This window comes from Nothobranchius furzeri, chromosome 16 (genome assembly GCF_043380555.1).
Source record: "Nothobranchius furzeri strain GRZ-AD chromosome 16, NfurGRZ-RIMD1, whole genome shotgun sequence".
Lineage (NCBI taxonomy): Eukaryota > Metazoa > Chordata > Actinopteri > Cyprinodontiformes > Nothobranchiidae > Nothobranchius > Nothobranchius furzeri.
In genome coordinates, this window is record NC_091756.1 from 48,732,496 (window position 1) to 48,745,809 (window position 13,314).

At 40.8% G+C, this 13,314-nt stretch overlaps 1 protein-coding gene across 2 annotated transcripts; it reads right to left on the reverse strand.

Moving 5' to 3' along the window:
• Window positions 1-996: 996 nt before the first annotated feature.
• Window positions 997-7,413, reverse strand: LOC129165463 (uncharacterized). 2 transcript variants are annotated; one of them, XM_070545767.1, is made up of 2 exons: window positions 7,161-7,413; window positions 997-7,061 (listed from the first exon to the last, which is right to left on the reverse strand). In XM_070545767.1, exon 2 carries the CDS (start codon window positions 5,396-5,398, stop codon window positions 1,772-1,774), a length of 3,627 nt encoding a protein of 1,208 aa, XP_070401868.1. In that variant the 5' UTR covers window positions 5,399-7,061; window positions 7,161-7,413; the 3' UTR covers window positions 997-1,771. The 2 variants fall into 2 exon arrangements, 1 of the variants encoding a protein (XP_070401868.1); XR_011516918.1 differs by having other exon boundaries at window positions 1,022-1,124; window positions 1,224-7,413.
• Window positions 7,414-13,314: the final 5,901 nt, after the last annotated feature.

Genomic DNA, 13,314 nt, shown 5'->3' on the forward strand with positions numbered 1-13,314 from the left:
TCTCTATAGGAGCGTCCAATAGAGAGTGTGAGGGGCCACACATCTGCCCCCAAAGATGTGTAGGAGATGGAAGGAGCTCCAAGCCCCATAGATCCAGGAGCTGCCCCAGAGCGCAGGGACCCCAGGGAGACTGTAACCAGAAAAGCTCTGGCCTCCCTTCAAGAGGCCCAGAGGATTGCCCTGGGGGGCCACAACCAGCAACCGATAGAGTCCCGGGAGATGTCAGCGGCAAGCCCACAGGCCTGCCCGCAGCTTCCCACCCCCTAGCCGGCCGAGCCCGGAACCCAGCGACCCGGGACCAACTAGCCCTGCCGGGGACGCAACAGAGCCCAGGGACTCAGATCCCACCAGGCAGCCACCGGGATCGATCAGGCAGACTCCAGAAATCTTAAACCCCCTGACCTGGGAGCCGCAAACACTCAGGCAGATCAAGGCACCACACTCCACACCAAATGTGGCAGGGGGAGGGTAGGTGAAGGTGTGTAGTAGCACAAGAAGTCCCAGGACATATGACATATACCGCCATACACAAGCACAGTCACACACTCTCTCCCTCATGCTCACACATACACATACAACCTAAGACTTACAAAAATGAATGCTAGACACCCACTCACACTCCCTATTCACACTCTATTCACTCTGGTCCTGGTACTGCTGCACAATGGGTACAACCAGGGGCGTCGGACTGGGGGGGGGGGGGGGGGGGGGGGGACCGTTTACCCAGGGCCCATTGCAGGGAGGGGCCCTGAGACAGCTTTGAATAAAAATGTTTTATTGTTGTTTTTTCCCCAACTTACTTAATGTCTTAATAAACTTCCCTTTACCTGGATAAAGAGGTTAAGAAACAGAATTGTGCCTTAAAAATAATAACTGAATAATCTCTGAGGCATCTATCACCCCTTAAAAATGTGCAAAGTGGTTTAGTCCACACCAGCGGCCAGGGGCTGCACAGCCGCATGTACAGCTATGACATCGCAGATGCCGACAGCCAGAGCTGGAGGCAGGAGAGTCAGTGTAACTGCTCATGAAGGATATTTTGTTTTTGTGGAATAAAACGCCATGCTCCAACTGATGTTCAACTGGTTCTTTATCTTCTTGTTACCAGCAAACACCGTGAAAAACTACGGTGAAATGAACAACAATAAACACAAATATTAATTTTAGAAACATAAACTTATAACTCAGATATTAATGCAATACAGATAAATATACAAACACACCGTGTGCGCCTCTCCACTTAATATTCACAAGCAATTTCAGTCCATGTCCACTTTTCTTTATCCGATGTGAGCTTCTTCTGGTCGCTTCTCCGTGCTTGTGTCAGTTAATCATTCGCTCCGCTCGCGCGCACCTTCCAGTGTCAAATTTCAATCCAGCCAGCAGGTGGCGTCAAATCAACAAAGAAATTAAATTAAATATTTCCACAGTTAAATCAAACAAATGACAATGAATAACCACATTTAACTGCGACAGCTACACTGCCACCAAAATTACAATGATTGAAATTCACTACACATTAAAGAACTTTAAATCTTGTAATTTTCAATAAAATAACTATCAACCATAAACCTTTGTTATGAAACACACAGAAATCAGTAACTTGATAAACTCAAATATCACATTTTAATGTTGTATCAAATTTTGTACTTTACTGTAGTTTAGGACTCACTTAACCAAAACCACTAGTTTTTGAACAGGTCTCTCCAGAAAAGATAGTTGTCTCAGACGTTCACCTTTGTTCCCTAAATCTCTTTGACCTACTTGGATCTTAACCTTTCTCACTAAACCATCTGAGTTCCTCTTCAAAAGCTTCCTTCTGTGCTAGCTGGAAGAGTACAGAAGCAGCCATTTGTCTTTCTTTCACACTGATGGCTCCTGATTTGTCTCTTTTTGCAAGACTTTTAATCCTTGCTACCACATTAAGTGCTGTGATCCAATCAGAGCATTTCATGAACCTCTCAAGAAACCTGTCTTGCTCAATAGCATCTGTTTTAAGAACTTTTACCTCTGGGTCACCAACAAGAAGTTCTGGAGATTGTTGGTTCGTGATAATTTCTCTTTCCCAAGGGAATTTAGGTCCAGTGAGCCAGTTTGAGTTTATTAGCTCTGCCACCTTGAGGCCTCTAGATGCGTGGTCAGCTGGATTTTGATCAGCTTTAATGTAAAACCATTGGTTTGGGTCTGTAGTGTCTCTTATTTTTTGAACTCGATTTGCAACAAACACATGAAAGCGACGAGCATCGTTTTTTATGTACCCAAGAGTCACTTGAGAATCTGTCCAGAAAAACTCCTCGTCGATTTTCCGCTCAAGCTCTGCTCTAAGAAAGTTACTAACAGAAGCAGAAACTGCAGCTGCAGTGAGCTCGAGGCGCGGGATTGTGACTATTTTTATAGGTGCCACTCTGGCTTTACCCATAACTAGAGCACAATGCACTTGTTCATCTGTAACAAACCTAATGTATGAGCATTGTCCATAGCCACTGCTGCTAGCATCAGAAAAATGATGCAGCTCAACCCTTTTGATTTTGCCTAGGTTCTCAGGAAAGAGGCATCTAGGTATTTCGACCTTTCGAAGATTTTCCAAGTCACAGAGCCAAGCTTTCCACTTGGTTTCCAGTGCGGAAGGAACAGGTTCATCCCATCCAACTCCACTTTTGCACATTTCCTGGAGTACTTGTTTTCCTATCAAAGTGTAGGGTGAAAGAAATCCTAACGGGTCATACACACTTGCTACTGTTGCTAGAATTCCTCGGCGTGTGGCTGGCCTTTCTTTGAGGGCTCCACTGAATGTGAACACATCGGCTTCCACATTCCATTTTACTCCCAGCACACTTTGCATTGGAACTTCAGAGTAGTTCATGTTTACATCCGTAGTGTTGCCAGCTCGCTCAGTTTCAGGAATAACACTCATGACCTCTTTGTTGTTGCACACAAATTTGTGCAAACGCAACTTCCCTTTAACACAGAGTTTGAGTGCTTCACAGACTAGCTGCTTGGCTTTCTTATCTGTTTCAACACTGAGAAGCCCATCATCCACATAAAAGTTTTTGTGAATGAAACTGGCTGCCAGTGGGTAGTCCTTTTCGTTTCTTCTGGCGAGATGTTTCATGCCAAAGTTAGCACATCCAGGCGATGACGCTGCACCAAACACATGCACTCGCATGCGATATTCCTTTGGCTCAGTATTTGTATTTCCATCCTTCCACCACAAAAACCTTAAGAAATCTCGATCCTCTGGATTAACATGGAAGCGGTGAAACATTTTCTCCACATCGCACATTATTGCGATTCTGTTCTCTCGGAATCTGCACAATACTCCTGCCAGAGTATTGATCAAGTCTGGGCCTGTAAGTAAGTGGTCATTTAAAGAGGTGTCTTCATGTTTAGCAGAGCAGTCAAAAACAACTCTAATTTTTTCTGGCTTTCTGGGGTGATACACACCGTGGTGTGGAATGTACCATGTGTTACCATCCTGTGGTGTTTCTTCTGCTTCCTCTGCATCACCATCTTTAAACACATTATTCATGAACTTTATGTAATCTTCTTTGTACTTGGGGTTCTTGTCCATTTTCATTTTCAAATATTTCAGACGAACTGTTGCAAGCTGCTTGTTATTTGGAAGCTGTGGACGTTCTTTAAAAGGTAAAGGCATTTCTAAATGACCTTGCTCATTGTAGTGAATATTTTCATTTAGCATCTCTAAAAACTGAATGTCCTCTTGAGATATGTTCCCTTCTTTGGGGTTAGTGTCCAGAAAATCAGCTTCAAGTGCTTTAATCACAGATGCAGGTGTAATAGATGGCAATTCCTTTACTATTACACGATGGCAGGTCCCAGTTGCGCCCACTGAACCTGTCCATGGCTTAATGGGTCCCACAATGCTCCATCCCAAGTCTGTTTTAACTGCATAGGGATCATAATCCTCTCCTGGTATGACCTTCCTTGGTTTTAGAGCTCTTGTACAGTCATAACCAATGAGGAGAGCTACAGGACAGTCCAAGAGATCTGGCATTTCATTTGCAATGCTGAGTAGGTGGGGCCATTTTTTTGCAGTCTCTCGAGTTGGAATACTGTTTTTCTCAAGTGGAATGTATTCTCGAGTATATGTAGGTGGCAACTCAATATACTCTTGTGAGTGGTACCCTCTAACTCTCAGTCCTTCCACTCTTTGACTAGGCACAATAGAACACCTGTCAGTTATGGTTGTCAGCTTTAATTTAACAGGTCCTGTTCTTGCTTGTAATTTTTCACAAACATTTTGATCAATAAATGTATTGCTGCTTTGGGTGTCTAGCAAAGCATAAACCAATGTCTCTGGTCTATTTGTTGAAGAAGAAAGCCAAACTGGGACAATCATTGAAGTGCAATCACTGTTGTCCAATTTCACACTGCATGATACAGTGGCTGCATTTTCCTCTTTCGGTAACATCTCAGGCTTATCTGGTTGTGGATGATCTTCATGAAGAGGAGAAGGGTGCTTCCGCTTGCAAACATTACATGTTACTCTTTGTTGACAGTTCTTGGATATGTGACCAACACGAAGACAACCAAAGCACATATTGTTGTCGATAATGAACTGCTTCTTTTCTTCAAGAGACATTGCTGTAAACTTGTCACATTTGTAAATAAAGTGATTTTGCCTGCAGCAGATGCATTCAATTTGCCTTTTATTCTGAGTTGAGGAAAGGTTGGGTTTGGATTTTTTGTTGATCTGTGTTGCAGCTGTGGCCTTTTCATTTGTAGACACATTCATTGTTGTCATCAGGACACTGGCTTTCTGACGTTTTTGTTCCTTTTCAGGTTTTTCAAATGTGTTCTTTAAGGCAAACAAAGAAGAAACTGGATTGCATGCTATTCGTGCTTCTTCTGCCACAAAGTCAGCAAACTCTGTGAAACCTGGATATTCCTTTCCTTCATCTAACAGTTTTGACACATGACGGTTCCAGCGGGTTGTTGCCCAATCAGGAAGTTTCAGTAATAATTTTTGATTCTCCTCACAATCATCCAACACTTTGAGGCCCTGAACATGGGGCATAGCATTCTTACAGGAAACAAGGAAATCACTAAACTCTCTCAGCTTTAGTGACTCTTTTGGTCCAATCTTTGGCCAACTGCTTAGCTTTCCCCGAAAAGCTCTTTGAACTACAAATGGGTGGCCATAACGGTTGTTCAGAGCATCCCAAGCTTGGTTGTAAGCTTCCTCATCACTGCGATAGAATGTCCCTTCTAAAACACCAAGAGCTTCTCCATTAATGTATTTCTTCAAGTAGAAAAGTTTATGGGCTGAATTTGTGCAACTAGTCTCAATAAGAGCCTTGAAGCAAGTGCTCCACTCAGTAAACTTCAGTGGGTCTCCTGTAAAGGTAAATGGCTCTGGTATTGGAAGTCTAGTCATTGCTAAAGACTCCTTTAAAGCTTGAACTAGAGATAACTCACTTTCTTTTGACGCTACTCTAGTATCACACTTGGGCACTGGAAGATATTTTGGGATCTTGTTGGTTATACCTTCAAAGTTAGGAGGTGCCGTACTCTGGATAGCTTGGGTGTATGGAGGACTGTTAAGAGGTTTGGGAAGCTGACTAAAAGACAAAGTACCTTTTACTTCACTGTTTCTTATTTCAGCATTCAATTTTTATTCCTCTTCAGCATACACATTGTATTCAGCCTCAATAACCTCAAGATCTCTTTGCTTTTCCAACAATTTTAATCTCTCTTGTTGAGCTAATATCTCCTTTCTTTGGGCAGAAATTTCCTTTTCCCTGCTTATTTCAGCTCGTTTAGATGCCAACCGTGCAGCTGCCTCTGCTTTCTTTGCAGATACCTGACTTCCTTGCTTACTATAACTGTTCTGGCTACTTTTTTCAGCCCTAGACACAGTTGAGCCATACATTGACTTAGCATCTTCTCTCTGAAGCAACTGAAGGAGTGAGTCTTTTACAGCAATTGCATCAAACTCCTTATCAACATCTGCATAGCGCCTTTTCAGAAGCAACATCATTTCAGTGGAAACTGAAGAACAGCTATCCATCTTTCTTCTGAAATCTTGAGATGGAGTAGTCAGTGTACGTAAAGCTACATAATCTTGCTGTAGGTCAGATTCACATTTTCCTACTGATTTGATCATTTCAGTTAACTCTGCTTTTGAACATTCCTTTTTAAGTTTGGACCTAGAGAGTTGAATCTCTGCTTTAAAGTTTACATATGTTGACATAAACTTTCTTTCTTTACTTGTTATCTCAGACTGTTTAAAGTCACGCATTTTTTCTGTTAGTTTTCTTTGACGCTCTGAGCGTCTCACTTCTGTCTCAGGTTGGGATGATGGCTGAGTCAAACCTATTTTATGTATTTCAAGGTCTGCATAAATTTCACCTAAGCGTATTTCAACTTCCTCTCTTTCTGCATCTTCAACTTCAGTTTCTAATTTCTTTTCTAAATTTAACTTTTCAAATTCTAAAGCTACAAGTACTTCCTCTAAAACACGAGTTTCTTGTACACCCTGCTCCATTGTGAACAATATTTTAAACCAACAGCTAAGAACAATGAAAGAAAACTTAACATGAGAACACTACTTCAAATTTCAAACTGTAAAATAGTAACAAACCTTTTTTCTTTTTAACAAACTTTCAATAATATCTGTAGCATACACCGTTAATGTCCGTTTTTAAACAACTTTCAATATCTGTAGCATACACCGTTAATGTCCGTTTTTTAAACAGCATTCAATGTCTGTAGCATACACCGTTAATGTCCGTTTTTTTTTTAACTCATAGATACAGTCTGACCTGGTTTCGTATGATGTTGAAAGGCTCTGCAAAACTGCTCAATTCCCAAAACGTCGTATCGGCCCTCTTTATTTCATGCGGATTGGGCCGCAGACTGTGGACTGCCGTCTTCAAAGCATGGCATGCAGGGCTCTGGCTGCGTACTTCTTAACAGGACACGTTTTTCACTGTAACTGCTCATGAAGGATATTTTGTTTTTGTGGAATAAAACGCCATGCTCCAACTGATGTTCAACTGGTTCTTTATCTTCTTGTTACCAGCAAACACCGTGAAAAACTACGGTGAAATGAACAACAATAAACACAAATATTAATTTTAGAAACATAAACTTATAACTCAGATATTAATGCAATACAGATAAATATACAAACACACCGTGTGCGCCTCTCCACTTAATATTCACAAGCAATTTCAGTCCATGTCCACTTTTCTTTATCCGATGTGAGCTTCTTCTGGTCGCTTCTCCGTGCTTGTGTCAGTTAATCATTCGCTCCGCTCGCGCGCACCTTCCAGTGTCAAATTTCAATCCAGCCAGCAGGTGGCGTCAAATCAACAAAGAAATTAAATTAAATATTTCCACAGTTAAATCAAACAAATGACAATGAATAACCACATTTAACTGCGACAGCTACAGTCAGTCATGTCTTTTCCCAAGAAAGGGAAATCTGGCTTCAAGAAAATAAAATAAAAGAAGGAGAAGGAGAAAAAGTTAATTGAACAGAAGCAAGTACTGACTAGGTTTTTCAAGAAGGAAGGTGAGCAGCAGCAGAACACAGTTTTAGCTGATATTAGCTAGCTCTCAGAAGCTGCATTCATGTTAGGTGTTCAGTGTTAAACGCCTTTAGTTTCACCATCAAGATCAAATATAAATTAATTAGTGTTATCAGTGATAACACTAATTAATATATATATATATATATATATATATATATTAATCTGAATTATTATCGTGGGCAGCCACCGCCAATTAATTCGCGGACCTCGCAGTAAAAACAGGTTCACTCTGTATGGATATTTCAGCTCCTTCCCTGTCATGGACCAGGACAAACTTGGTATCGATGGATTCGTGGTAATCTCAGGAATGTGAAGCTGCCACTGTTTTTTGTATAGCATGATGACACTGGTGTTAGAGGATTGTTATTGACTTGGTTAGATATTTTAAGCCTATTTTAAATTTCTTTATATTTGATCTTGAAAACGGACAATCTTATAATTTGTCTGATAATGCAGGGATTATAAAATTTAGAGTGCATTACATTCACAGAGAGAACCTGGTTTATTTCTTGTCATATGTATTTAATATATCAATACATATCAGCAAAGCTTAACATCATGAACCATGACAGACATGACTGAAGAGCAGATGAAGATATCATGCCAGGCACTGATGAGAAAATATCACAAGGATCTCACAGCTGAATTTGAGAATGAGATGCTACACCTGAGAACAATATATGGTGCCACATTTCCACACATTCGGTCTCCTCTTGAGCTGCTTAATGCCATACAGGATGCAATTACAGAGCGTTTTTGGAGAAGTTTGTATTGGACTGAGGATATTTTGCACACTACCTGTGACTGTTGCTGGGGGTGAACGGGCTTTTAGCAAACTGAAACTGGTGAAAAATTATTTGAAATCAACAATGTCCCAGGATAGACTGAACAGCCTAGCTCTTCTTTCTATTGAAAGCCAATTAGCCAAAGGATTGGACTTTAAAGATCTCATAAGTGATTTTGCTAACATGAAGACCCGTCAGTGGGCATTTACTGGAAAATAAATTCCAGGATTTTTGTTTGAACACATTGTTGGTAAATAAAAATAATTATATGTGAAGTCTGGGCATTTCACTTTTATTATGCTGGCATTTGTATTTGCTCAATATAGAGGTTAAACTAAGATCATATTTATTATCTTGTCTTATAGCATGACAAAAAATGTGTAAGAGAGATATTAAGTAATTGAGCATGGGGGCCCACCTAGAAGACTTGTACCTAGGGCCCAGAATTTGGTGCTACGCCCCTGGGTACAACCATTACCGGTTCCCAGAGTTTGCACCTTTCTGCTATGGTGATGATGAGCAGGCACTCCCGCCCAACACTGAGCAAAACATCCCACCACCCCAGACCCCAACAAGACAGCCAGCTCCCCCTCCTAGCCTCCAGCCCCAGGAAGCCAAGCGACAACAGAGGTGTGCTAAGACCCTATGCGCATGATTGTGAGATGATGTGAACGAGCAAGAGGAGAAAAATGTGTGGGGATGGGGAAGAATGGCTGGTTGACCTAAGCCCTCCAGGGAGCCAGCTCCCCCACTTGCCCCAATAGGCACCTCTGTTCCCAAAATGCTATCCAGGGCATGAAGACCCCAGGCCATCTCGCCAGGGCCCAAAGCAGCAGCGTCGCAGAGCTCCACGGAGTCCGAGGGTACCAACCCAGCCCCACCCCAGCAGAATATTTACTCCCATCCCTGCTTTTGCACAACTTCCAGAATATGTAAGAGATGAGAAATCCAGCTAAAGTTAGGTCCTCTCCCTCCTGGACATCCCCCTCCCCTGTGATGGGACAGAGTTGTTATTATTTCAGAGGAGCCAAGGTCCACCTCAGACCCCTGAGCCTGGGCCATGCACTGCAGCTTGTTTCTGCCTTCTTCCCAGCAGCTTACAAGTCAGGACCCCATCCCCAAGTCCCCGCCCAGATCCCCACACGGGGCCCGCCGCTCCCACACCCCAAGCCCCAGGCCCCCACCCAGACCTACTCAGGGGCGATGCAGCTGCCAGGTAGCAACCCATGGTCTTTTTGGAATATAAATGTTCCATAAACCGATTTAGTTGATTTCCAATTAAAGAACAGACATTTTTCTCACATTGAGACCCTGTTGGCAAAGCAACACAGCTAAAGTAACCACTCTTATTTGACCAGTGTCACATCATAGCAACAATTTCCCATTCCTGCTCTGGTGTTGAGAAGGCTCTGCAGAAAGTGTCTTCTCTTTTCTGAATATTTTATTTTGAATATATTTTTATAAAATAAACAAAAAACCTACGTTCTGTGCTTTTCCTAATATTGTATCAGGGTTGAGTTTCACCCTTAAACGAGAGAGAAACAAAAATGAGAAAAGTCAACAGGACACCACATCAAAAGAGACAGGATGGGAGACAATTACACAAAATGACTTGAAAGGCAAGGACTACAGGGGTGTGTAAGAACTAATTTTCATGATTCATCTTGTTTCATTCTCATAATTACGACTCCTTTTCTCATTCCCCAGAGGTTGAGCCATCACAGGTTGACATGTCCTCAAGTCAGGGTCTGTTTCAGAACCTGCAGCGTCTGCAGGAAAAGATGATTAAAACCATGTGAGACGGAGAAAACTCTGGAATCAGTTTTCCACATGACTTAAACCCTGAAATGTTAGTGGGTAGAAATCTAGAGAGGACAAAGAGGTCCCAGGGTCCCACCTGAGCATAAATAGATACAGGAACTAAAAAAAAAAAAAACAACACTACTGCTGGGATAAAAGTGGTGAATTCAGATGCCAAAACACACTGAATGCGATTATTACAGATAGCTGATCAAATGTTTACTGGTTTGAATTAGGTGTCACCACAACACACTCTTCCCATGGTGATACTGATTCCAAAACAACACAGACACACGTCACATGCTGTGTTTGCCTCAAATCCAGAGGAATCACTGAACAGGTTTCCATGAGACTCTAGGGAAACACCACAAGATTTCTCTGAGGTCAGTGTCATTGTTACCTAAGGAGGGAAATCCATCCTGGAGGTTTTCATTGTGTGTAAGTGTGCACACACGCGTGTCACACAAAAATTCACTGAGGTTTAGAATCTCTCACTCTCCATCTCGCTTACACACGTGCTGCCCAAACGCCTTTGTTTGTTTGTTTTGGGTGTAACTGAAACCATGGTGCTGAACCACATATCCCTGCAGACTCAAATGGCAGACAGACACACCAATCCTGGATGAATGCCTCTCACTGTCTCCCTCCTTTTCTCTCCTCATTGTTTCTTTTTTCTCCACTCTTTCATTCCCACCCAACTCCACATGAACACACACACACACACACACACACAGGGAGAGAGAGAGAGAGAGAGAGAGAGAGAGAGAGAGAGAGAGAGAGAGAGAGAGAGAGAGAGAGAGAGAGAGAGAGATGAGAAGGTCACTGCAGCTCAGATAATCACACAGCCATTTCGCTTGGTGAACTCAACTGTTCCAGCGTTGTGGCCAAACGTCCATCTCCATCAGCATCGCTGCCACCTTCTATCCTATTGTGTGTCATCTTATAAACGCCCTGTTATTGAAACCAACAGCAGAGCTCGCTGCAAAAATACCAAGAAGTTGTTCTTGTTGCGCTGAATCTGTGATAGCATTTGGAAAGAGATGTAAAAGTGAATCATCTGAGTTGTCTGTTTGTAATCTTTATGTTGCGCTTAATCCTTTTAACTGACAGGTTAACTGATGTTAGGTTATACCTTAGTCCCTATGATGTATTGAAATATGCACTAAACCCAACTGGATGAACAAAACACTAAGTTAAACGCTAACCCAATAAAACTAAAAATATTTTTAAAAACATGAGAATGTTTAAGAAAAGTAGTCATACATTTTAACATTACATACCTTAAAGTGATGCTAGGATTACTTTTATATTAATATTTTATCAGTCATAACTATTATATATAATAAGTACTTGATGCAGGACAATGAGAATGAAATGGGCTAACTGTGGGTCATTATTGGTATTTTAAATGATATCAGTGTTAAGGAAGATTTTACTTTACTGTCACATTAATTTGTTAATCATCTTTTGAGGTCTAAAACTAATTATTCAGTATGGGAACGTCAGATTTGTTTGCTGACTGTTAAACCTTTAGAGAAGTGTTGAAGGCATACGTTTTCCTTAGGTTTTTTTGTACTTCTTTTTCTTTTTTTTTTCTTTGTTTTTGATAAGGTTTGTATTTGGGAATAGGAGTTAATTGTAAATCATTCAGGCTACGTCACTAAAGTATGAACCCATTATGTTGCTTCTGGTTGAATCTTCTTAAGCAGTTTATTTCATTTTGCATCCAGAGGTGATTTTTTTTCTGTTTTTAATTTTTTTGTCATTCTTATTGAAATTATGCACTTAACTTTTTCCGCAAACACAGTTGGTATTTGTTAAATCAAGCAATCTTAATAAGATTTGATAGGGTAAAATGTTAGCTTAAACTATTATTAAAATGTGCCTATTAAAATTCTGTTTTACATTAATAAATTCTGTTTTACATTAATAAATTTATCATGAGTGTTATATTATTTCTTATATTTGCTTATCTCTTAGTTAATATTTTTTTCTTACCTTCTGCACCAAAATACCGCAGCAATTTCCTAATGTTGTGACTTGGCACACATATGGCAATAAAAACTTCTGATTCTGATTCTGATTAACCTTATTGGTACTTGCTGTTTCATTTAGAAAAACTTTGTCCTTTTTGCTTTTATTGATCGTGTTAACTTTCAAAGCATAATTTTGAGGAGTTATGAGTCTCCACACCACAACAGGAGTCCTGATTGCTGTTTTTCACGCAAGAGATGAAAACAAGTCCATGGTTTTAAACCTTCAGTAAAGTTTTTGTTTTACTGTGTAACATACTGTGGTTTTGGTTAGCCTATTGTTTAATCCTATTGTGCATATTATGTTATTCATGTAAAAGCCCAACTAGGGACAAGACATGGAAATTAGCAATAGTCATAAACTTTAGCAAATCCCTTGCTTATATATATATATATATATATATATATATATATATATATATATATATATATATATATATATATATATATATACACGATACAATGCACTGCATCATCCCTGCTCATTTGAAATGTCATTATTTTATTCATCATTGTAAAACCAGTACTGTTTCCACAAATCATAAATGCAGTGTGGGAATCAACCCACCAGGTTTTCTTTCTTCTCTCATCCCCAACCAGAAGATCGGCTCAAGATGATTTGCACCAATCTAAGCGCCTCGTGATTTTTATCTTGAGAGGCGCTATAGAAAAGATATTTTCTTCTTCGTCTTCTAAAGTGGTCAGCACTTGGTTAACCACAACTCAACATGGGGTGCAGTTCTCCATCCAACATAAGGAAAGGAAGACCACAAGTCTGTGTGCTCCTCATAAAGACAGAAAAAGATCCAAATACTGCAATATAGTGCAAATACTGCAATATAGTGATGCTTTACAGAGGATGTGTATATCTTTATGATTTAAATCTGTATTTGGATAGCACCTTATTAGGGCTCTACAACCCCAACGTGCTTCACAACACAATCAGTCATTCACCCATTCACACACACAGTCACACGCTGGTTGGGATGAGCTGCGATGTAACTACAGCTGCCCAGGGACGCACTGACAGAGGTGAGTCCTACTGAACACAGGTGCCACCAATCCCTTCGACCACCACCAGCAGGCAAAGTGGGTTAAGTGCCTTGCCCAAGGACTCTACAGCAGCATTCTCTGGTT